Source organism: Syngnathoides biaculeatus, chromosome 18, assembly GCF_019802595.1.
Source record: "Syngnathoides biaculeatus isolate LvHL_M chromosome 18, ASM1980259v1, whole genome shotgun sequence".
In the NCBI taxonomy this organism is placed as follows: domain Eukaryota; kingdom Metazoa; phylum Chordata; class Actinopteri; order Syngnathiformes; family Syngnathidae; genus Syngnathoides; species Syngnathoides biaculeatus.
This window is the reverse complement of record NC_084657.1, coordinates 19,515,668-19,541,807: the sequence shown is the minus strand read 5'-3', so window position 1 is coordinate 19,541,807 and position 26,140 is coordinate 19,515,668. Positions and strand designations below refer to the sequence as shown.

Sequence of the window (26,140 nt, the reverse complement as noted above, 5' to 3'; positions counted from 1 at the left end):
CCAAGCCTCTAAAGGAGATTTGGCTTTGATGACAGGCCGAGTCACACAATTCTATCCGACCCCCGTCGTACTGAGTGAAGGCCTACAAAGGGCCGTTCCTGAAAAGACATGCAGTTGTGGGAAATAATAGAAAAGCAAATGTTGAGAAATGAGAGCTTAGAAGGCTAACACATTTCATAGAATGTGTACGCAAAGTATTAAGTGCCATTCCCGGGAGAACGCAGGAAAACAAAAGGCAACCAGAGGAGGCTACGGAGTGAGGTCAAATTGTGTCAGGCTGAGTTACGTACAGATGAGTGCACCGTGGATGACCTGTGCAGCAAGTTTGGGCCCGCAATGGTGTGTTGAAAAAAGCCCGATTGCATTCGAGTTCCTTGATGTCATTCTATCTCCACTGGGCCATGTGCCGATAGTTGACAGCGTCCTGCTTTGACGACATTATTTTTCCTCAAAGCTGCCAATCAGTCAAAGCGTCCCTAAAATGTCAAAGTCTGTGAAAGGGCACATGTGTGATCCGGTAACAAATTAGGCTATTCATAAATTCGGAACAATGACGAGAATTTTAGCGGTCAGGTTGTCTCTGTTTAAGAGATCGTTTTTTTGTGCAAAAATTCACCGGGAACGTTGGTTGTAACAATAGATGGATTCACTTCATTCACAAATAAAAAAAAATTATAAAACAGGATACAATGAAATATGTTTGTAGCAAAATATGCTTATAACAGTTTTTACACAGATTCATCATCATTAAACATTTGGGGGGTGGGATTATGTCAACATACAGTATATTTTTAATATAGTATATTGAGTCAATAATACAATGAGCTGGACAAACTAAGCCCCCAAAAATAATATATGAAGACATTGTCAATTTATATAAAATGCACACTTTTGCCAGGTCCACTTGCACAATGAAACAAGATCCATATCTGCTTGGTTTTAAGTCTGCTCGTTATTACTATTATAGTCTAATTTTTGAGAACACTAGTAAAGGATTTTATTGTGTAGCTTTAGCTATCATAATACACAATCTAAATATGTATTGTATCTGTTTTACAAAGCCACAATTTTGGGCAATCATTTATTCTAAACGCCCCCAATGTGCATTTTGTGCGTAATTTAATTTAACACATTGCATGCATCGCCTTTACACAACAATACCAGATATAAGACATAATAATAAAATAGCTGGTACCTCGACTTGAAGGGGTTGCATAAAATTATTTTAATAGCTTGGTAGCCCCCTTGTGGCGTGCACGTGTTACTACATTACTACTGATCCAACTGGTGCTTACTGTGAATGGCATCAAGACAAAATCAATCGATGGCCTAATAGCTCCCATGTATCGGAATAATTTCAGTCTCTGAAAAAATAGGAATGCATTACGACGCTTTGTTTTCATCTATTGGTACAAATTCCCCCAAAGTGCTGCGATATATATCGCTTTATAGGACTCTGAGAAGAATTTTACTTTAAGTGTGTGTTTCTTTCGGGTTGTCGTATTCGGGGTCGCCACGGCACGTATATATATATATATATATATATATATGTGTGTGTGTGTGTTTGGCACAATTTTTACGCCGGAAGCCCTTCCTGACGCAACCCTTCTCAGTGGGATACGAACCCACAACCCCTGGTTTACCAATCCAGTGATCTAACCAATGAGCTACGGGGCCTCAGAAGAGATCACTGCTAATTTGTAATTTCATGGTAAGGGCTAATATAAGTAAAAATAAAAATGAAAAATGCATGCCTATGATACCCCAATCAGAATTACCCATTCATCATAAAAATGTACAAGAATATGAAAAAAAAGTCAGAGGTCTTATACAAGAGGGTATTAAAAAGTTTTGAGCCTATGTCAATTTTTCCATTCACTTTGTACAATGCTTCCCATCTAATGCGCATGAATGTGTGAACTGTTGAATGCTAATACTAATGTATGCAAGGTAATTTTGCTGGCTGTAATTGTTTAATCACGACAAATCACTGAAGTTGTCAAAACGGACAAAACTGAGTACAAAGCGGTGATAACCCCTGCTAAAAAATTTCTATAGGACATTTCTAAAGAATTTCTAAAGAACTATAGAACTTTAGGACCCAAGTCCTATAGAATTTCTATAGATATTCTATTGTTCTGTAGACATTCTACAGAAAATCTAGTTCTATAAAACAAATTGTTCTGTACAAATGCTATAGAATTCTATAGATTTCTATAGAATTTCTGGAGAATTTTTTTTCTCTACTCCTTTTTTCTAGTCCTGGAGCACAAAATAGGTTGAAAACCAATTGACTGGTGTTTATTTATGAGGAGTCGCTCTACAACTGTTGACAATTTCAAGTATTTTTCATTATTATTTTTACACTTTGGGTCTAAAATGGAAAAGACTGCAGCGTTAACAACTGGCCAGAAGATTGTCATTGATACCCTCCAGAGAATTTGACTATTATGCATTTTAACCGCATAACGTAATGAAGTTCTGTAGAAAATCTATATTTTTGGGGCGCGGGGGAGGGTGTGTGAGATGTGGAGGTCTCAGATCACTAATAGATTCAAGTGAGCTGACCAGAGGTCATCTGAAGCTGCAAACTAATTTTTTCTTCTTTATATCTCTATTAGCAGTGGAATAATTGAACTCGCGTGCCTCGTGAGAGTCACACTGACGGCGTTGCGGCCGTTTGTTTTTGGGGGGGCTCCACTTCTTTTACGAAAAGATATTGTCCTTTTTTTTTTTTTTCCAGGCAACCAACGCACACGATGAGATTCCTGGGCGCACACAGTCACACAGCTTTTAGACACTCATTAGCCCCTGCCAATACAATAAGTGTCACCTTCCATTACATGGTGCTGGCAAAGAAATCAGGATTGGAAAGCCACCAAATCTCCACACAAGGGGCGCCACAGTTTAATGGCCGGTATTGTCTTTCGGCCACAATATTGGATTGTTTTGGTTTGCTCCTTTACAGTACTTTTGCTTGAAATGGAAACACGTACGTACAACTAAATGTGTCAAAAATGAGGAGCGTGAAAGTTTTGTCTCCTACAGAAGCAAAAACGTTGACTATCTTATGAAGTGACACATTCCTTCATGTTAACGTTGGGAATTCTTTGGGAGCAGGCAGCTGTTTAAGGAGCCGCCACACCCCGCCCTATTCAAGCCCGTTGTCTCGCATATGGACAGCACATGCAGACTTGTTAAAAATCTTAATTAAGACTCCTAATTCTCCATGCTGTCGTCTGAGCAGAGCTGTGGCCTCACGTGAAATGCTGTCTTTGTCATTCTGCTGTTATGTTTTGTTTTGTTTTGTTTTTCTGATGGCTTAGCTATAACTTAGCAGGAGAGATTGTCTGAAAAAAGTCAAACCCAATGCCGTTAAAAGTAAAAAAAAATTTAAAAAGAATTAGCGAGATCACATTGAAAGTTTCAACACTTTTATTGCGTTTACATTTTAACACAAATTAACCAAAACTCACTATTCCTCTCTTAAATAAGACATGTTTACAATTATTCTCAACGTGGGGTAGAAATTTTGTTTATTTCTCCACCAAACGTGGTCATAATTTCAAGCATTTGAAGTGTTTCATCTGAAATATAAGCAATTTTTGGTTCCTCAACTCGAAATGAAATTCAAATCTTGAACAATTTCCAATGGTTGGCAGAACCCTATGTGCAACAAAACTATGTTTTTTTTCACTGACGTAACATTTTTTTGCTGAATTACCCACACACCACTGCGTGCAGCCATTTAACCTCCCTACCGAACGCGTACCAGTGTGGAAGTCTCCGGAATACTCTCGGTTACTGTTTGTGTCTTTGTGTTTCACGGGCGTCTCGGGACTCAAGTACACAAGAGAGGACTTGCTAACCATCAGAGAGCCTTCTTCTGACTTATCTTCTGACTTTTTTTTTTTTTTTTTTCAACAACTCTCGCCAATTCACTGAAGCTTTTCCCAGAGTTACTAGCCAGCGCGCTCTTCAAAGGCTCGCGATCCAGTACACAAGTCCGGCTGCGTAAGCGGGGACATCGTCTTACGCTTTCGACAAAAGAATTTGGACGTTCTGGGGCTCTGTGCTTCACGGAGACTTTGCTTTGCGGGCAATTGCCCAACGCTGCTATCCCGCTTCCCAGTCTCAACCTCCATTGTGCTGATGTGTCGCCGAGCTAAGCTAACAAGTTTAATCGATAATCTTTTCACAAGGCCAGCATTACAATCAATATCATTTTTTTGTTAGTCACTTGAAAGATTTGAGAATTTTGCGAAATACTGGATTTGTTTATTCTTTTGTCTTTCTCCCATTTAAACAAATAATAAACATTTCACTTTGCTTGTGGTGAACTAATGTACAAGTTTTACTTTGTGAAAAAAAATGGAATAAATGGAGTTTGCCTTGATATTAAAATAATAATATTCCACCCCCTTTCGTTTTGTGTGTTAGCATACCGGTAAGTGCTCCTCCTTCGTGATTTCTGTCACGTAGAGGAAAAGATCAAGGGCACAATACTGCGGCCTTTGTGACGCAGTCCTAGTCCCGTGATGTGTGTATGCCAGGTAGCCTAATAGTCATTCTGGGCTTGATGTGCTGTCGGTCGAGTCTTCAATAAATGCAGTTCGAAACATGATGTCGTCCACCTAGCTTATGTATGAGTAACGGAGCTCAGGGATCGAAAATGACCGTAGTTCAAGGCAGCCCAACGGGTGAGGTCACGTGAAAACAACCCATGGTGTCAATGACATTTTCTTATACTATGCATCAAGTCATATTAGTTAAAAACCCACATATTTTTTTTCTGTATTTCACAAAGACATATTCAATTACCGGCCTTGCAGACAGAAGTCCGCCCAACAATATCAGCCCTCAAATCCCCTATTAATCATTTCACTGAGAAGCTGCACTGCATCCCACTCCATAAAGAAAATAATAATAATAACATAAAGTGACAAGTGTTTGTCACTCTTGAGGTGATTTCTGGATGTAGCCCTGCTCCCTGTGAGGAGTGGCAAAGGGCATCTGGTCCTCTGCTCGCAACAGTGCACACCCCCAAGACAACTTGGGTTGAAAATGAGCGTGACGCGTGTTAAACAGGCGAAGCCCCCGCGACACTGAGATTTGACAAGATGATGGGTGTCGCCAATTAATATTGTCCCGGCAGAAGTTAAACGTCACTGTTGAGTCCACCGTCCAAATGTGCCTTTGGAGGTTTCCATCAAGGTGCGTGAACGAAAAGCTAGACATGAAAAGTGTTTTTTTTTTTTTTTTTTTACAAAACATGCATATTTTAGTCAGTCTGATGTTGAAAAAGAGGTTAAGTATTTGTTTAAAATTGATCAGCATCAGAAGAGAGAATGAATTCCCTCCACTGTGACTTAGCACTAAGTTGACCTCAGTCCTTCCTTCCTGACAAAAAGTGCCAATGACTGCGAGTTGGGCATCATGGCGAACATGCCAAGAAGGTGCCCCGCACTCCCCCTCTCCCACTTCATAACCATTTGGACCACAGGGAATGGGTTAATCACATTAGAGGCCCAGAAGAGAGATGGGAAGTAGACAGTACCGTGACAGCCGGGGTAGCACTGGCACGACTAATCCCGTTAGAGCGAGGAAAAAGGGGGACGCCATCGCGCCCACAAGGCTGAGAAAGAGAAAAACATTTTCCCAGGAATGAGTTCACCTGTATGGTAACTGGGAGAAGTTGGCCTGTTGATGCCTATTAGTTGAAACAATCACACTTGGCACATCCAAATGTTTTTTTTCTCTGCTTCATGCTGGGCACCGCTCTATCGTCTGCGCCTTGAAGAAAAACAAAACAAAACAAAACAAAACAAAAAAACAAAACAATTAGTGGCAGACAGCGGCAATGCGTGAGATCCTCTTTCATGGCACGGTAAAAGCAGCCCCTTTCAACTCTGTGCCATCAGCACCCCAAACAGTGAGGAGATGGGGAGGGGGCGCTGTAAGAAGGATAGGGCTTACTTCATCTGCCATTGTAAGTGCACCCGAGTTCAACCTTAATGTAAACCTTTGCAGGCGGGATATGAATAGGATGCTCTCTATAAAAATATATCCTGCTGGGTAATCCGGCAGATGGCCAGAGCGGCGGACACTACAAGCGCGGTTGGCCACTGCAGGGGTAACGGGGAATGTCCGATCAGCCGCCACTTTTCAGCCTGGGAGATACGGAATCAAGATTCCTAACTCCCTTTTGGCAAGGCGGGGAACCCGAGCCGTCACTTTGGATCCATCAAGTTTCTTCTTAATCTCGCTCCCCATTTTTTTCTCTCTCCCCATTTTTTTTTTTTTTTTTTTGCGTCGGCCCCCTTTGTTGTGAGGATTAAGCCAAGTGGTAAAACAGTGATTTAATGATCTTTCCATGGCTATGTGCGCCACTTAAACCATGAGACAAACAAGCCGAGGCATTCTTAGAGTCACCCCCACTTCGGGCGGCTCAGGAACTGTGAAGGCTTTTCATGCGGTATTAAGCTGCGCCTGCTTATTTTGCCCGCTGTTGTGTGATGTGTGCTGCGGCACTATGGGAAAATTCAAGGTTTTGTCTTTTGTTGAGGCCCATTGTAAACACGAGAAAAAGACAACAGTAGCTTAATTACATTATGATTGTGCCACAATGATGCGGTACAATTTAGTACGGATTTTAAATACAGTACTTGGAAGAGAAGTTTCAAACTGGCACTTTTCCTATGGAGCTCACAAAGGAACTCATTGACTAAGTAACACCAAATTATATCATAATTTGCTCTTCCTCTTTGTCAGTGGTTAACTTGAAGCCAATAATAACATAAAGTTGAAAGTCTTCAAAATGGTCTGGAGTGTGGAGTACCACATATACTGCCCAGCTACAACGTTGTGCACTTGCAATCCAAAACCCGAAATCAAATTCTGCCTCTACCGAGGTATTCAAACTCGTCTGTCAGAGCCCATGCTCATTGCCGTACATAGTGGTGTAAAACTGCACCAGTGAGAGCTGAATCTAACACTGTTTTTTTTTTTTGGATACATCATGTAACTACAGGCGGCACGAAAAAGCTGAAAAGCTTTGGCCTCACAATTCTGAGGTCCTGGGTTAAATCCTAGACCCGCCTGTGTGGTCTTTGCATCTTCTCCCCGTGCGTGCATGGGTTTTCTCTGGGCACTCTAAAATGCCCATAGGCGTTATTGTGAGTGCAGCTGTTTGTCTTGGTGTGCCCTGCGATTGGCTGGCAACCAGTTCAGGGTGTACCCCGCCTCCTGCCCGTTGAAAGCTGGGATAGGCTCCAGCACTCCCCGTGACACTTGTGAGGATAAGCACCTGAGAAAATGGATGGATGGATCATATAAATACAAGAAAGGAACAGCGCTCAATAGGTGCAGTACATTTCTACACCACTGTAAACTACATTTCAGCACAATAAATAAATACTTCTCTGACAGGGCAATCAAAACTAAGGTAACTTTTGTAACAGTGAATATATGACACATTTCCTGTCTTGATCATTCCTGGATATTGTTGGTCATAATGTTGCAGCTGGTCTCTGTATACTCTTTGTGAAGTTCATTTCGATTTTACCTCCAGTTTCTTAGCACGTGGATGTGATTTCAATGAAGCCTCATCTCCTTACAGGTCTCCCTGCTCACGTCTGGCCATCATAACCCAATAAGTCATTTTAGAATTTCTAAGAATCTCCTCATGTGCTCATAGTAGGATTTGTTCCAATACAATGAAATTAAATATTACCTTTAAACACCAATCACAAGAAATATTTGACAAGTCCTGAAATGCATTCAGGAAAAAGCCAATCTGCTCGTTTGCGTGTACTACCATAAATAGCCATCAGGTGGCACTAGCAGGTGTCACCGCTCATGAAGAAATTGAAACCAATGCTGTAAATTACAACTGTAGTTCTCGAACTTTTTACATCAACTATCACCCACAAAAAACATTTTGGGCTACAAGTATCACGAAAATATTTGACATTTATCCTTAGTAGGCCTATTTGGTCATAAAAAAAATTGGATGGAATTTTGTTTTTTCAGTATATTCAATATTATTTTAAACCACTGAAACATTATGCATAGTTTTAAGATTAGCACTGCACTTTAATATAGGAAAATAAAGAAAGTGCACTTAAATAATGATTCAATTAAAATGTATTACTCATAAATTAAATCAGCTTTGCTCATAGAGCACTGAAAAAGTATCTGAAAGTGTTGTAGATAAATAAAAAGGAAACAGGAATCTGAGGAAAATAAAAAGTGAACCTAAATAAATATAAAAATATAAATACAAAAAAGATAAAAGATTAAATGCTAATTTAATGTTCTTAAAAGTTAAATACGACTGAACTGTATTGTTTTTTTTTTTTTCATTGAATTAATCCACTGCATCATTTTGCGTAGTTTGAACATTTAAGTCAGTAACTGTTTTGCAATACCACAGAGAGAAAACGCGTGCCGGTTGTGGTAAAACACGTTGACAATTACTGCTCTAAAGTTTTTAAACCAAGCCATTATTTGGGGGACTAAAAGGGGAGGAAAATAGAGAAACATCTTTAAAACAAATCCAATGGAAGATGGAAAAGCAAAGTCACTAACTGATGATGGCAGAACTTTAGAAATGCAATCGATGGCACATCAATCAATGTGAGCAAGACAAAACACAAAAGCTGTACACGTGCTATTTGATCTTTGAGTGCAATAGGCGATAAGGATGATAACGGGCAGTACAGTACATGCTATATTGGGGTTAATACCGCTTATCTGAAGATTAATGCACCAGCAAATACACAGAAAACCACTAAGTGACATGCGCTCTTTCCGTGTCATGACACCAACAATAACAACAATGCCCAAGAAAATGAAAAAGTGGCCTTACAACTGTTTCAAATGCACTGAAATTCATGAGTAGTACTTGATTCCTTGAAATACAGTCGGTATCAGCTCACTACCAATATCTGGTATAGGTATTCTCCCATTCCCAGAAATAATGCTGTACAGAGTAAGATGTGTCTGAGTCCTGTTATGAAGTATAGACACAACATTTAAGTAATATTTTAACTGTAATAAAAATAGAGAGAAAGTAAGCTAAATAGAATAGAACTATTAAATTTACATTTTTCAAAAATTACCAATGGCCTAGGAGTATATACAACTTAATGTTGCTTTAGTGGGACTGTACTGTATTGCGTTCCGATGACAAGGACATGCGTAGCACACCACATTATTTCCAATTTTTCTGTGGTTCTCATATTTGATTAAAATTAATTTTCAAAATTGTACTGAGGATCAAATATTGGTCTCTTCAAATACGTGCAAATGAGATTGCTAACATTTTTAGCCGCGTGACTTTTCATTTGCGAATACAATAGTAAGTGACAAACATGTTTGTGTCCTTGTCAATAAAGCCTTGTTCATTAAACAATGAAAAAGGACACTTTGAATATTCCACTTATGGCACTGTGAAGTGACTCCTGCTGTTTCCTGCCTTATTTTGACGGCTTCTGCAAATATCAACATACTCAAGCTCAAAAAACCAGGCAAATCCAACCGAACATTCTCAATGTTGAGTTAAAATATGCGTTTATGGAATAGCAGCCTGCAGTTTGTTGGATTGAGAGTTTGACGGTGTGCTGTTTATAAAGATTTAAGCCTCCATATCTAGGTTACACTGCTGCCTCCTGCAATCCAGATGATGCCATCTGTGATAAAGGACCGCTATGTGTGTACGTGCGTGTGTGCATGCATGTATGTGTGATGCCTTCAAACCAAATAGTGAGTGTCTCCTTTCCCTGTTAATCCAGGTCAGATCCAGTGAGCTATGAACCGACAAGTAGGCCACAGTTTATGTTATTTCAAATAAGACCAAAGTGAGTGACAATGGAGTGGACCTGTTGACGTGGTTGCAGTAAGCACTAATGCATGAAAAATAAAATAGAATATTCGCTGTCTCACTGCGACAATTAAACAGGACCTCTGAAAAGAAAAACTAGAAGATTAGAAAACAAAAACTACATGTACATAATGCCTAGTGACGTACAGTGGTACCTTCCTTTCTCACATACAATGTTCATTTTTTCCCCAAAAACATTGTCAAGTCAATAGTGTACATTATACATAGGTATAAGAGAAAATGAAAAAGATTTTCACATTTTGTTTATGTATTTCACCTTGAGGTTATGAAATAGGAGTAGTCTACACTTTCATTCCAATGTGACAGGGGTACATATGACTCCATATATGTACAATTGTGCTCAAGAGTTTACATACCCAGGCAGAAATTGTAAAACATTTTTTTAAAATACAAGTGATAATTGAAAACTAACAAAATACAGCTAAAAGTTAATGTTTTGATATGGGCAAAAATCATATCTTGTAAAAACACACTGTGCATATGTTGATGGGTTTTCCAGAACTTTGAGGTCAACTTTGGGGATGCGTATTATACATGGGTGCACATTATACACAAGGAACTATGGTACAACATTACTAAAATACCTTTGTAGATTACTTCCCTCTTTGAAGTGTGTTTTCAAACTCACTAGGAGGAATTACAGTAGCTCATGTCTAAATAGTTTACTTTATTTAGACATGATATTCAATATTTCACACCACAATTTGTGAAACAGTGCAATGCACCAAGGAATGCATTTTCGAGTAGGTATTCATTGCTCACTACCAAAATGCCTGGTGGGATACATCGAGGGCATTATATGGGGAGTAACCTATATTCAGAAGAAATTCAGACAGCACAAATAAATGGCAAACTTTCTGCACAATAGAGTTCAGTGATTCTCAAAATGCGATATGAGTACCACCAGTGGTATGTGGGATAACTCTTGTGGTATGCAAAATCACTGCCAAACTGTTCAGTTGTGTGTAACATTTTCGTACATTTGCATTTTATATCGAACGGCTTGTTTTCAAATTTTTATTTAAGTACAAATATTATTTAGAATTGATGTGCAAGGGGCAGCATGGTGGAGCAGCTGGATTGCGTGAGCCTCACAGTTCTGGTGACCCGGGTTCAATCCCAGCCCTGCAGTGTGGAATTTGCATGTTCTCCCCGTGTCTATGTGGGTTTTCTCTGGGCACTCCAGTTTCCTCCCACATCCCAAAAAATATGCAACATTAATTGGACGCTCTAAATTGCCCCGAGGTGTGTTTGTGAGTGTGACTGTTGTCTTTCTCTATGTGCCCTGCGATTGGCTGGCAACCGGTTCAGGGTGTACACCGCCTCCTGCCCGTTGACAGCTGAGATAGGCTCCAGTACTCCCGTGACCCTTGTGAGGCTAAGCGGCTAAGAAAATGGATGGATGGATGGATGGATGGCCCATGATAAAGTGACAAAAATAAATAAATGCTTAATTGAGAGAGACGAGGATGAATGCAATTCTGATCATGCTGGACATGAATATTGTTGATTGAAACTAATGACTTCACTCATACTTGGTCGAAGGTATGAGGTCTTAATTAAGCCTGCGGGGGTAAAAAGCACATTGTATGTCCGAGGTCTGCTATGGTGCTGTGGGATTGGTTGATCCAGTAAATCTGCTGACTAAATCCCCTCATGTTTTGATTTAGATTCAGAGGTCATGTTGTCAGAGTGTATTCCTTCATGCACAAATGTCTGCAGTCGATACCTGGCACGTGACAGGAGAAAGGAATATTAATTAATTAATAGGTTTTTTTTTTTTTATTCGAATAAAGACAATGGAGTCCACTGCTCCGTGCGGCGCGTCAGCGGGACATTGAAAACCAACGTAGCCAACTGACAACAAGACAGAGGTACGTGTTTTTGTATGGTTGTGTAAATACGGATCTATACGCACCGATTTTAGCATTTCACTTTTTAATTATTATTTTTTTGTAATCGTTCCCAATTATACACCGTCGCTCAGAGCATGTTTTGTGGAGAGTATTGGAAATCATTACTTGTGGTATTTGTGAGCATTATGGTGATTTCCAAAAGTTTTTGCATAATGCAACACATGGTGGAGAACAAGGTAACGGAACACAAGTGGGTTGTTCTGGTTGCACGCCACGCAAGCAAGCAATTGTGGGTCCAAAGTATACCCTGCATCTCTCCTAAAATCAGCCAGGATGAGCTCCTCCACACCCGCGGTCCAAATGAGGAAAAATGGATTGACATACAACGAAATGGACATTATATTGAAAGAAGGAATGAATATAATACTATACTGTATAAGAGTGCATTTGAAATTTGAGTAGAATTGTGACCTCACCTGTACAATAGAGGTTATTCATTGCAGGAATATAATACATATACTGTACTGTAGGGGCAATAAATATAATTAGGTATTAATTAGATGCCACATTATTTGTGTCAGTAATTCTGAAAGTTTAGTATTGGTACTTTTATGTGTAATACATTTCAATTTTATTTGACTTTTGGGTATAATACATTTTTTAAATACTTTAAAAAATCTATATTTAAGTGGGGAATTAATGCTGTACATAATATTATAGTGACAATAATACTAAATGTTCTTTTTAGTAATAAAACCACATTTTTTTATGAACACTTTGTCGTACTATGCTACAGTATTTTAATATTCATGATGCTTGTCATTTGCAAGCTAAGAAAGGTTTTATATGGAACTTGGTGCAAAAAGTGCAAAAAGGACCACTGACTTACAGTATGTATTTTGATATCAAACTAATCAACTCCCTTGTAAATTACTGGACTCGTTTTTTTTTTTTTTACCACCAGTTTATCAGTTTTGGCATAGTCAGCTTTTTCTCTAGATATGATTTTGTTTCAGTGTTGGAGAGTAATTTTCTCAATGAAATGTAAGATCAAATGATCGGACACGGATGTCGAACTGTCTTCCAGCAGGTGCTGTGGATGAGATGTGAGAAGCGGGAATGCCCATGGTCAGGAGAACCATTGAGCCCCGGCACCTGTGCAAAACTGCAGTGCCCGACAGGATTGATAGCGAGCTGGAATGTGTGAACAACAACACCTTGTCTGCCATCATCCGTCAGCTCAGCAGTCTAAGTAAGATCATCTTTAATTTTCATCGACTGATGACCATGAAACAAAAAGACAACTGCTGCAAGTGACATGCAGGGAGAAAAATGAACAGACTATTTTTTGGAACCAAATTTTCTTATGGACATCTGGCCTGTAGTCACTGACACATACACACAGACACACGCTCAGTGTGTGTGATGAGATTTGGTGACATTCTGGGGGTTTACAGTTTACTGCCATGCTTGCACAAGCAGATAAGACAGAGAATGGATGGGTGAGAACACAAAGCCAGTCTAATAACATATACATAATACTCTCTACCATTCTTAATGTTTGCTTGGGAACGGACCACGTGGTGCTCCCGTAATCCAGAGAGATTAACTGGATTTACAAATGTAGACACACAATTGCTGAAGTGTCTGGTCAGCGTGAGCAATACAATCAATGGATATGAATATATGAATTACTGTATAGTCAGAGGAGCTAGTTTACAATAGTTTGTCGGTTGTTCTGCTCATATTCAATCTTAATCACTCTGTCGTGAGTTTCGTGTGTTTTAAATGTATTACTGTTTACATCTGATAACAGATATTGTACACAATGCATTGGGGTTGCAGGTAAACACGCAGAAAATATATTTGGTGATCTTTTCAATGAAGCCAACACCTTTTACGTGCGAGCAAATTCACTCCAAGATCGTATTGACCGCTTGGCCATCAAGGTCACTCAATTAGACTCCAATGTGGAAGAAGGTAAATTGTACCAATTAAAAAAAAAACAAAAACATGTTTTAAAAAAGTTTTCCGAATTGTTAGTATCACACCCACTCATCTTAAACATGTGTCTGTTTTGCAGTGTCCCTTCAGGCCATAAACCTGAGGAAAGCGTTTCAAAGCTCTAATATCCAGGACCAGCAGGTGCTGTCCAAAGGCAGCACTCCAAACTCGGTGACTAGCATGTACGACAGCAGCGACCGTCCTCCGCCTCTCAGCGATCTCACTGCTTACAGGTACTCCAGAAGCATGATGATGTAGTCCAGTGGTTCCCAGCCACTGTGGTGCAGCATATAAGCGTGCTGTGGGAGATGATCAAGTGTTCCTTGGGAATTTATCCATTTTCGCATAATTGATTTATCTACTACAAAGAATATATCTTTGTTCCTTTATTGTATCTATGCAGCAACCTAGAGTGACAGGTCGGAAAAATTAAATGCCATTCCACTAGGTGGCAAGAAGGTACATCCATCCAATTTCTCTACCGCTTATCCTCACTAGGGGTCACAGGCATGCTGGAGCCTATCCCGGCTATGTTCAGGTGAGAGGCGGGGTACACCCTGAACTGGTCGCCAGTCAATCGCAGGGCACACATAAGCAAACAATCATTCACACACTTATTGCGTAGCTACGGGCAATTTAGATTCTTCAATCAAGCTACCGCGCATGTTTTGGGGTTGTGTGAGGAAACCGGAGTACCCAGAGAAAACCCACGCAGGGATGATGAGGCTGATGTGCTAATCAGTCGGTCACTGTGCCGTGCACATAGTAGAACTTCAGAAAAGCTTTGTGTTCAATTCAAGAGGCACAGGTTTGTGAGCAAATTGCAATGAGATTAGCATTATTTCAAACAATATACTTTTTGGGACATTTTACTACCGCGGTATGTCACGCGATATTTTTTTTAAATGTCGATTATTGAGTTATTATTGTGTGCCTTTGTTCAATTAGATTGAGAAACACTGATCCAGGTTAACAAATCAACAATTAGGACAAACAGTTTCTTTCTTTGTTGCAAACAGAGAGGATGGCACTGAAGCTATGAGATTCTACTCAGACCCGTCGTACTTTTTTGACTTGTGGAAGGAGAAAATGCTGCAGGATACTGAGGACAAGAGGAAAGAAAGGAGGAGGCAGAGGGTGAGAGCATACATCATGAATTTTATTTCCCCTTTGCCTTTATTAATGTTATTTCTCATAACACGGACTTCCCAAACGGTCTGCTTTTAAACAGAATAATATGTTTTGGTTAACATTATCAGAGAGATATATATATTCATATGTATAATATTGTGGGTGTGCTTGCGTGGTTATGCCAACTTCCTCCTACATTACAAAAACATCCATATTATCTTAAATAAGGGTTCAAATGGCGTGTAGGTGTGAATGTACTGTAAGTGTTACTAGCTTTTCAGTATGTCTACACAAGGTGCCCTATCAGTGACTGACGACCTATCCATGGTGTGACTCGTCGTTCACCCAAAGTCAGGATAAAATGCATGCAATGTTCGCAATGGTGCTGCCTCTATGATGTAGCTTAATATTGTCACCAAAATATCAGACACATCTTTCAGAAAGATGCAACGGATATAACCCTAAGGAAATTTTCCGTGGTCACGGAACGAATTAAACTTGTGTGTCACACATGCATGTTTTTGCTTCATGAATTTATTATCTTTTCAGGAACAGAAGCGCTGTGTGGAAAGTAGCACCCTCCAGTGCCAGGTGAAGAAGTTGAGAAAGGCTCGAAACCGCAGACAAGAGTGGAGCATGATGGCGTTCGACAAAGATTTTCGACCAGAGCACTGCCACTCTCAAACTCTGCGGCGAGGAGCATCATCCGAGGGCTCACTCTCCCCAGAGGGCAGGTTTGTGTAATGGGAATGTGATGAAGGGGTCCGTCTTGTGAGGTCAAAATCCCTATTTGGTCATAATCTATCCATTTTCCGTACTGCTTAAACTCACTGGCGTCGCGAGCATGCTGGAGCCTTATCCCAACTGACTCTGGGCGAGAGGCAGGGTACACCCTGAACTGATTGCCAGCCGATCACAGGAACATAAACAACCGACCATTCACACTTACGGGCAACTTGAGATTCTTCAATTAACCTACCGTGCATGTTTTTGGGGATGTGGGAGGAAACCACAGTACCCTGAGAAAACTCACGCAGGCAGGGAGAGAATATGCAAACCACAGAGGTGAGGTCGGACTTAAACCCGCGTCCTCGGAAGTGTGAGGCAGATGTGCTCACCAGTCCCCCACCGTTACAATCGAAATGAGTCTCTAAAATAGAGGCAAAAGTGTTCAAATTAACATAGCCCAGTTAGTCCCCATTCATATAAACATAAGTAGGATTCTGTCACCATATTATTATTGCCACCACATTAGGTGCACTTACACAATGAGCTCCAACACAATCCGGCCATCACAGTTTTCATACTGTATTAATATTGTATTGAGTTTTCATTGACACTGTTTGGGCTTGGTTAACCTCGTGACCGGAAAAACCAAGTTCCAGATACGTACATAAAGCAGCTCCAAATCATGTTGTTGCTTTCTCTTTGTCCTTCTAGGCCTGAGGTTCCTGACTACCCTACCCCACCTGTGCCAGCCCTCGGTGCTTCCAACTATATCAAGTCGCACGGGAACGCGCAGCCCTCCCTGCCAGCAGAGCATGAATACCACAGTATTGACGTCAATAAGATAACAGCTAAGGGTGCAGAAGCTCGGGGTGCAGAGAAGATGAACAGTTCAATACACCCGCCAGCAGATTGCAAGTATGTTTGTGCAAAAATTTACCACTTTGTATTATCGCAGCTGATATTTAAAATAGATTTTTAAATATGTACATAATCCTTTTTGACTTTGTTTGTCAATCAGATGTGCCCACCCTCTACCTGGCAAAGGTCCACCTATGCCATCAACCCACACAACCTCCCCTTTTCCACTACCAGCAGCTCATAAGGGAGCGACTGTAAACGTTGGCCCAGGCTACCCAATTCCACCTGTGCCTCCTCTGGGACCTTCCATGTTACCTCCTCCAGGTCCACCTCCACCTCTGCCTCCTCCAGCTGCCCCATCACACATTTCAGGACTCTGTGGAAGCATCAGAGCAGAAATAAAACCAGTAAGAGATGCGAGGTGTGGTCTTCTATCTGCTAAACGCATGGGTGAGTTCTGATCTGCCTCAATGTTCATGAAATGTATGTGTGGTTATTGTAATTATAAAACTCTGCTTATGGTCATTAGGCATCCATCTTAAGAAAGTACAAGAGCAGCAAGAGCTGCAGAGCAAGCGTGACCCAATCGGGAATGACGTAGCCACCATCCTGTCACGGCGCATCGCAGTAGAGTACACTGACTCCGACGATGACTCAGAGCTGGATGACAAAGAGTGGTCAGATTGAATGCAGTGAGGCTTCATTGGACCATCTGTGCAACTAAAAATGTCCTTCAAATAATATGTAATGCATTAATAGTATAATAACATCATTACATGCACATGTTTGACCATGACAAGACCAACCTCAGTGGCAGAGGTAACAATGATTTTAATTTATAATGAGCACCACCAGTAGTAAAAAATAAATAAATAAATGCGCCAGTCATCTGACACATCCTGAATCCAGGCTAAACTTTTTAGTCCATTCTTAACAGCATCCCCATGCACCCCCTTTTCTTTTCTTCCTTCATGACACATACTCCAACTGACTACACCATGAAAGTCAATCAGTAAACTCAGTGTCACACACAGTTACGCTAAAATAAATACCCTGCGCTTTCTGGGACATGTCTGCAGGGGAGATCTGCAAAAGATTTGTCTTCAGTTTTTGTACTCAAAAAATATTTATTGTTGTATGTCTAACATATGATATATTTATTTGGTGTTAGGGTTAGTGGCAGTATCCCTACCTTTATCTGTTTTTTTTTTTTCAATGTGAAAACATTACAATAAATAAGTATTTTACCAAATGACATCAATAAATCTTGAGATAATCAGGATTAAGATTGCTATTTTTATATATATTATATATATATATGTGTTTTTTCATGTTTCATTTCCATGAAAATACAGTATATATGGCAGCACGGTGGATCAGCCGTGATTGTGAGTGCGGCTGTTTGTCTCGATGCACCCTGCGATTGTCTGGCACTCAGTTCAGGGTGTACTCTGCCTCCTGCCCGTTGACAGCTGGGATAGGCTTCAGCACTCCCACGACCCTTGTGAGGATAAGCGGCTATGAAAATTGATGTATATATAATGTATATATACATATATACAGCCATCCATTTTCTTAGAGAGAAAAGAGAAAAAAAAACCACTATATATATATTATCCTTGTGAGGATTAGCGGCTCAGATAATGGATGGATGGATAGATGGGTGGATATTAGTCGTAGTAGTAGCGGGCAGTCCGCAATGAACGTCACGGGAATGCCGAGCTATTTTTCTTAGGTGAAGTCATATAAATGAAAACAGAAATGGTATCCACCAAACATCATGTTTTGTTATAAGAGACAGGAGCAATCTGACCTCTTTTATCCTCACACTTGAGCAAAGTTCATTTGATGGTATAATCAACAGAATATAGAAAACATGCATACATACATACATACATACTATCATTCCATCCGTACATCAATAGTAAGACATTTTTCTCACGATGTAAAAACTGCCCAGTGTATAGCCACTATACGCAAAGGCATTAACTTGAGTGTAATACATGTACGGACAGTCAAATAAAGATGACACCTTTCCATGTTAACATATTTTATATATATATATATATTTTTTTTTTTTCATTATTAACTGTACAGTATTTGTGGTTAAGTTGAGGTGACGCTTTAAAATATGTCCAATAGATGTCAGTAGCGGGCCATGTAGAACTGCATCCAGCTACGAATCGGAATCTAGGGCGCGTACGCCGCCATGTTGGCTCCAATACATGACTTAGTCAAGGGCAACAAGGCTGCTGCCCGAGCCACAATGGCGACATTTTCTTCACGTTTATTCAGTCTGCTGGCAGGTGATTAGCACAGCTAAGCTTCTCTCTCTAGCCACTACTTGGGTGACAAAGCTGGATAGCTGTACATCCCTACGAGGTAGGACATTTACATTTGCATTAAGATGACTTTTGAATAACTCGATATTTCCCCTCTTGAGCCATTTTTCCCGAAAAAAAATGACGATTCAACGTGTTTGTGATGAGGGTGATGACGTTAGCATGTCGTTGCAAGCTAGTCACCTGACCTGTGCGTGTACACAGTTCAGTTTTCCTCCGACTGAACGATTTGATAACCAAACACTTGAACCAAACACTTGATTCGGACGTAACCAAATCCGATACAAATAAAATACTAATGTCAGTTATATTTCAGGCTAGAAAACGTTTTAGCTGGCTCATCTGTGTTGTTAGCTGGTGACCCTGTGCTGTCAGAGTCGGTCATTCATACTGCGGCATCGGGGGTCATGTCAGCCGGCCTGTTATTGACATTTGAGATGATGACGTCTCGACACTGTCTGAATAGTTTGACATGATGGGTGTATTAAGTATTTGTTTCTGGGTGGATCTTTCAGAAGACGAATCGTCAAGATGGATATCTCAAAACTTCCAAAGATCCAAGATGCGGAACGAGAAAGCCAGTTTGGATACGTCCACGGTGTTTCTGGACCAGGTCTGATTGCTTTACCTCATGGAACCAGAGTAAACATATGGGTGTCTCAAGCTACATGATTTATTTGGACGTTTTCTCCCGGTAATTAGTAATAGTTGCCAGAATTTTTCACCCTATTAAATTGATCTCTGTTCAGGAAGAACACAATACTTTTTTTAAAAATTTGATTTTAAAAGGCATATAAGGTTAAAAATGCCGAATGTCAGCAGCAATAATCACCCGGGATGAAAATTAGTCCGTCCCAACATTACATGACTGTAAATTGTCCATCAGTGTGAATGGGGGTTTGTCTTTACACGCACTGGAATTGGCTAGTTACCATTAGAAGGTCTACCTATCCAAACTGTCGACAAGTCATCTGGAATCGGCTCCAGTTTACCTGTGACGTTAATCAGGTCAAATTGTTACAGAGAATGAATTAATGGATGGAAAGAATGTTTTACATACACGATGGGAAGCCAATTCTCATACCCCATTGTTTTTATTTTCCATTAATAGTTGTTCTCTCCTCTTCTCTGGTAGTTGTGACAGCGACAGCGATGGCTGGAGCGGCCATGTACGAGCTGGTGCGCGTCGGCCACAGTGAGCTGGTGGGAGAGATTATCCGTTTAGAAGGAGACATGGCCACCATCCAGGTCTATGAGGAAACTTGTATCCTGTTTTACCCTAGTTAAGTCAAGCACTTATGAAGCCATGCTCAATAAATGATACAAAATCTGTTCACTTCAGATTTTTCACAGGTAATCTATCATTTGTATTCAAGGCCATCTGGTTTTGCATGGGTTTGTTTTCCTTGAGTTAGCACCACAGCTGGGGTGTCGGTGGGTGACCCAGTTCTTCGCACAGGTAAACCCCTCTCTGTAGAGTTGGGACCAGGAGTCATGGGGTCCATCTTTGATGGCATCCAGCGACCTCTAAAAGACATCAATGACATCACAAAAAGCATCTACATCCCAAGAGGAGTGAACATCGGCGCCTTGAACAGGGACCTCAAATGGGACTTTACACCTATCCAAAGTCTTCGGGTATGTTTTTAATGAGGATGTTGAAGCTCAGAGGATCTAAAAATGCCACTGTCATTAAAAAAAAAAGTCCTACTTAACAAAGTGAAATCATGACAAGACAAAAAGAGTTACTTTATGAGAGAAAAATCCTCCTAAATGAGAAATATTTTGGGGGTAAAATGAAAACCGTCTTAAATGACTTTGTGGGAGAGGCAGGTTAAATTCCCTGGTTGGAAAGCCAACCAGGCTAACAACTTTAAACTTTGTCAAACTTTTTTTTTTTTTTTTTGAAGACAACATTGTAGTTATGGTTTCCCTCAATTATGAGTTGTTATGACTATGACACAATATCAATTTGTAAATGTATAATCATATTGTTATTAACAGGATACACGGCAAATTGATGCATAGTTTGCACTATTGTTTTGAATGGGGGTTTCATAACAAAATGGCTCGCAGCATCTAACCGGTATTGGTACATGTGTCTTTAAAGACAATATCCAATGTTAGGAAGAAACATGAAGTAGACAGTATTTTATTTGCATTTTGGACGGCCACATAACAAGACACGCAAACGAGTATTCCACTGTGTCGCCGAATCAAGGGTTATCTTTTGTATTGATTTATTTATTACTTACACCAAGACAAGACAAAGCATTCACTTATTTTGAAAGTGCGGTAATTGAACTCCAGCTAGCTGACGCCAATTCATATTAATTGAGTTTATAGAGCAATTATGTACTGTATTGTGTTTTTACAATAGGCTAATACGTAACAATACTGATAGTTTTATATGTACCTGTGGCTAAAAATCCAAGTGTGGAGAGTCTCCGTGACCAAAATGCACAAGTCCAGTCGATGGAATGAATGGAACCAACAGCCACTTAGATATCCAGACTCCCTCCTTTATTTTTCAACCATTTCCACTCTTTGTATTATTTTAATACACCTACAGCAAACAAAGCAACTCTCTTTTGTAGTTGTGCCCTGTTATTTGTTGTTGAGTAAAAAGTAATCCAAAGCTTTATGTGGAGCCTCAAAACATCGTTTCCTGAAAAGAACACTAAGAACTGCAGTTTTTCCGCAGCAGCGAGTTGGTATTTGTGCAGTTCAAGCTGTACGCTGCCTGTTGATCCAAAGTTAGCTGAGTAGGCTCCAGCTAATTTTGACCCTAATGAGGAAAAGCGGTATAAGGAATGGATGGATTTAAAATTTTTAGGAATTTGTATAGTTATTCCCATTACTTATTAAAAAAAACAACTTTTTTAAATATTTTTTTAGAGGTGGGTTTTGTCATTGTTATTACCCACTGTAAGTTTTTTTTCCCTCCAGTTGCATACAACTAATTATTTGTCATCTCTTGAAGGTTGGCAGTCACATTACAGGTGGGGACATCTATGGTGTGGTGTTTGAGAACTCCCTAATAAAGCACAAACTGATGCTTCCACCTCGTAGCAGAGGCACCGTCACCTACGTGGCACCACCAGGAAACTACGACGTTTCTGTGAGTCTTTGTCGTCCCCCCCCCGCCCCCCTCCAAAAAAAAAGGTTTTTATTTTGTCGTTTCTTTTTCATGAGAAATAAATGACTGTTTTGTATTCAGGATGTGGTTTTGGAGCTGGACTTTGAAGGCATCAAGGAGAAATTTACCATGGTGCAGGTGTGGCCTGTACGACAGGTCCGGCCAGTCACTGAGAAATTGCCTGCGAATCATCCTCTGCTCACCGGTCAGAGAGTCCTGGATGCACTTTTTCCGTGAGGGTTTCTAGATGTCACGCAAACACTTTTCTTTGGTGCAAAAAAAAAAAAAAAAAACTAGCACTGATTAATCTGTTTACTTTGCAGCTGTGTGCAGGGTGGCACCACAGCTATACCAGGTGCCTTTGGCTGTGGAAAGACTGTAATCTCCCAGTCATTGTCCAAATACTCCAACAGTGATGTCATCATCTATGTTGGGTGCGGCGAGCGCGGGAATGAGATGTCAGAAGTGTTGCGAGATTTCCCTGAGGTGGGCGAAAGAACTTGGATTGAATGTAAAACTGCAAATTGTCATCACGTGATCAAAGATTTCGTACTGTGCCGGCCCAACAGCTCACAATGGAAGTTGGCGGCAAGGTCGAGAGCATCATGAAGAGAACGGCACTTGTTGCAAACACATCCAACATGCCTGTGGCTGCCAGAGAGGCTTCAATCTATACAGGTACTAAAAAAAAAAAAACGGCATCATGTACGTCCACAATGGTTACCCACAATTTCCACCCATGTTTTTCTTTCTTACCATCGTAACAACAAAAACTACAGAACCAATTCCTTCAAGACTTGTGTAATGCACATTATTGCAACCTTCGTGACCGGGCGCCGACCCAATCCCCCACATGCTACCTGATCTTGTAAGCTATGCAGGGTCGGTCCTGGTTAAAATAGGAGGACAAGTGGTTTTGAAAGTAAATTAATGGATGATTGACAGCACCATGTTAAGCAGGTAAATTACCGTAATTTCTGGCCTCCAGAGCGCACCTGATTATAAGCCTCACCCAGCACATTTGTAAAGGAAATACCATTTGGTACATACATAAGCCGCACCTGTGTAAAAGCCGTAGGTGCCCACATTGAAACTTGAGGTATTTACAAAGACGGTACACAGACAGAGTTTACAAACTTTTAATACCTTAGCCTAACATAGCAACAACACGGTAGCACAAACAAAGCTGGTTAAAAAAATAAATAAAAAACTGCCACGGCAACTACACAGTAGCACAGCACTAACAGGGCTGGTTAAAAAAATACCGGTAAAAATCACTGAGACACGTCAGTAACACAGCAGCAACCCGCTAGCACAGCGCTAATGCTAGCCCAGCGCTAACAGGGTCGGTTAAAATAAATAAAAAAACATACCAGGAAAAGTCACTTCCTCGGCACATATATTCCACCGGTCTCACTCTTCCATTTTCCCCTCGAGTGCACCCTTGCGGCTGTTAGGAAAAAATGCACAAATTAGCCACATCACCGCATAAGCCGCAGGGTTGAAAGCGTGTGAAAAAAGTCGCGGCATATAGGCCGGAAATTACGGTATTTAAATCCACTTATACTGCCTCTAGTGCAGATCTACCTGTAAAGCTGACATGGCATTTCAAAACAGCAAATAAAAGACTTATCCTTGGAGTAGATGAACAACCCATTTAACTACGTAAGGAAATACTGGCTTTATTTCATTTTCACTTCGGCAGGGATCACACTGTCCGAATACTTCCGAGATATGGGTTACAACGTGAGCATGATGGCCGACTCAACATCGCGATGGGCCGAAGCTCTGAGAGAAATCTCCGGGCGATTGGCCGAAATGCCCGCCGGTGAGTTGACGGTGTACGTCGGGGACTTGATTGAGAGCCAGTGTATCATTTTGAGGACCACGGCTTCCTATTGTGTGCAGACAGTGGGTACCCGGCCTACTTGGGCGCTAGGCTGGCCTCCTTCTACGAGCGAGCGGGACGCGTGAAGTGTCTGGGGAATCCCGAGAGAGAAGGCAGTGTCAGCATAGTAGGAGCGTAAGATGCCTTTCAGATTAACAAAATGGGAAATAAATCATTTATTCATGACGCATTGATTCTTGGGTTAACTTTTCTAGTGTGTCTCCCCCTGGTGGAGACTTCTCAGACCCCGTCACATCAGCAACATTGGGCATTGTTCAGGCAAGTGATGGCTAGTAGGACAATATGCTCTCCTTGCATTAGTGTGTCAACTTCTTTTTCATCCTCTCAGGTGTTCTGGGGGCTGGACAAGAAGTTGGCTCAGAGAAAACACTTCCCGTCTGTGAACTGGCTGATTAGCTACAGCAAGTACACTCGGGCGCTGGATGAATACTACGATAAACACTTCCCCGAGTTTGTACCGCTTCGTACAAAAGCCAAGGAGATTCTCCAAGAGGAGGAGGATCTGGCTGAGATTGTGCAGCTTGTGGGAAAGGTGAGGAGGAGGTTTTGAAATGCACAATATTTTGTGAACTAATTTTTGAAATGCGAGACACCCCACACTTGCATGCCATCCCCCATCCCGGTTGTATTTTGTCCTCAGGCTTCTCTTGCAGAGACTGATAAGATCACGCTGGAAGTCGCAAAACTCATTAAAGATGACTTCCTGCAGCAGAACGGTTACACACCTTACGACAGGTGATGTCAAAAGCATCGCACACATAACCAACATTTTGCAAACCTCATCTCATACCTGTCCCCGCCTCCGCCGACAGGTTCTGCCCCTTCTACAAAACAGTCGGGATCCTCTCAAACATGATCGCCTTTTACGACATGTCGCGGCACGCCGTCGAGTCCACGGCTCAGAGCGACAACAAAATCACCTGGGCCATGATCAGAGAGCACCTGGGTGAAATCTTGTACAAGATCAGTTCTATGAAGTTTAAGGTACGTCTTTGGCCACGTCAACACAAAAAAAAGTGTAACGTTTCATGAATATAAATATTATTGGACCATCTTTGTTTCTTCGGTGTTTTGTTCATTTCAATGCCTGGTATATGATATTAACCGACAAATACAGTGATTTTTTTTTTTTGTTTTTACCGTTTATATTTAAATGTGATGTTCAGGAGTAAGACCAGGAATTGTTCTAGAGGTACAAGTCTTATTTTCTGCAATTCGCCAAAAACCTGATTGGCTAGAGTTAGTGCTACCTGTTGCTTTTGGTATGCATTTTCATGGGCAAGATTTTTTTGAAATGGGGGATATTTATTTTGTTGGTTTGTTTAAAAGATAACACATTTCCAGACATCGCTGAATCTCTTCTCACCCCCACCCCTTTTTTTTCTGCTATTGTTTAACTATAATGGATACATCAGGACCCAGTCAAGGATGGAGAAGCTAAGATAAAAGCAGAGTTTGCCCAGCTGCTGGAGGACATGCAAAATGCGTTCCGGACTCTGGAGGAATGAGTTCTTAAAATCTGAAGCTTTTCCATCTCAATTTCCCTACCCCATATTTGGTGGTGCAGTGTAGTGCAAATTAAATGGTTCTATATCTGAATGTCAAGTGAACTCCTTTGTGTTTACTCTCCTGTGTAAGCATTCCATCATGTGCACACATTTTACATTTCATTCCGTTGATTTACATTTACTGTAAAAAATCTCCAGTCAGTATATATTTATTTAAATGTCACAACTTTGCAGTTAAAACAATGTGGTGCTACTGCAAAGACAGGGAATCTACTGGGAACATGTACAGTACGTGAATAAAGGGACATTGTGTTGTTTGATGGGACGGCAAACAATCTTCCAGCGCTTAATCTCCAAAATCTGATGATGTGATTTTGTGGACTGTACGTGATATTACGTGTAAATTGTGAATGAATGAGTTGTAACGAAACATGTCTACGCGAAGTGTTATCATGAAATAAAAATAATTATGCAGTACATTCTGTTAGTTATGTTTAATTTTTGTCTCACTTCACATTTGAAAACACATGGGATGCAAAAGTTGAATTAAAAAGTTGTCATTTATGACTACTTTTAATCGAAGTGGGGGGGGGGGGGTGAGTCTGCTGAACTGCAACAAGACTGTAGGTGGCACAAAAACACTAACTGAATGCTCGGTTAATGCATACATTGGCAATTACTGAGTGGGAACTAAAGCCATAATGACTGTGAGGAAGTTTGGCGAGTGAACCACAACAGCAGGGAAGTCCAAACCTCTTTC

The 26,140-nt window shown here is 40.7% G+C and overlaps 2 protein-coding genes across 2 annotated transcripts; both read left to right on the top strand.

Moving 5' to 3' along the window:
* The first annotated feature begins 12,879 nt into the window (after positions 1-12,879).
* LOC133491949 (actin-binding protein WASF3-like) lies at positions 12,880-17,169 on the top strand. The gene is made up of 8 exons (XM_061803716.1): positions 12,880-13,012; positions 13,606-13,740; positions 13,844-13,997; positions 14,784-14,901; positions 15,445-15,629; positions 16,336-16,539; positions 16,643-16,932; positions 17,012-17,169. The coding sequence occupies exons 1-8, from the start codon at positions 12,880-12,882 to the stop codon at positions 17,167-17,169; spliced, it is 1,377 nt and encodes a 458-aa protein (XP_061659700.1).
* Positions 17,170-18,670: 1,501 nt separating this feature from the next.
* LOC133492139 (V-type proton ATPase catalytic subunit A-like) lies at positions 18,671-25,857 on the top strand. Its single transcript, XM_061804132.1, has 15 exons — positions 18,671-18,864; positions 19,340-19,437; positions 19,960-20,088; positions 20,248-20,462; positions 21,808-21,945; positions 22,045-22,196; positions 22,287-22,449; positions 22,533-22,641; positions 23,669-23,791; positions 23,872-23,986; positions 24,067-24,130; positions 24,201-24,404; positions 24,513-24,607; positions 24,685-24,856; positions 25,288-25,857. The coding sequence occupies exons 2-15, from the start codon at positions 19,356-19,358 to the stop codon at positions 25,378-25,380; spliced, it is 1,854 nt and encodes a 617-aa protein (XP_061660116.1). The 5' UTR covers positions 18,671-18,864; positions 19,340-19,355; the 3' UTR covers positions 25,381-25,857.
* Positions 25,858-26,140: the final 283 nt, after the last annotated feature.

What these genes read in the sequence shown, in the direction of transcription:
- LOC133491949 (XM_061803716.1), top strand. Translation starts at nt 12,880, where the DNA reads ATGCCCATGGTCAGGAGAACCATTGAGCCCCGGCACCTGTGCAAAACT. An exon ending in AGCGATCTCACTGCTTACAG is followed by an intron (nt 13,998 to 14,783) that starts GTACTCCAGAAG and finishes TGTTGCAAACAG; the next exon opens with AGAGGATGGCACTGAAGCTA. An exon ending in TCACTCTCCCCAGAGGGCAG is followed by an intron (nt 15,630 to 16,335) that starts GTTTGTGTAATG and finishes TTGTCCTTCTAG; the next exon opens with GCCTGAGGTTCCTGACTACC.
- LOC133492139 (XM_061804132.1), top strand. Translation starts at nt 19,356, where the DNA reads ATGGATATCTCAAAACTTCCAAAGATCCAAGATGCGGAACGAGAAAGC. An exon ending in CCAGGTCTATGAGGAAACTT is followed by an intron (nt 20,089 to 20,247) that starts GTATCCTGTTTT and finishes TTAGCACCACAG; the next exon opens with CTGGGGTGTCGGTGGGTGAC. An exon ending in AGTGTCAGCATAGTAGGAGC is followed by an intron (nt 23,987 to 24,066) that starts GTAAGATGCCTT and finishes TAACTTTTCTAG; the next exon opens with TGTGTCTCCCCCTGGTGGAG.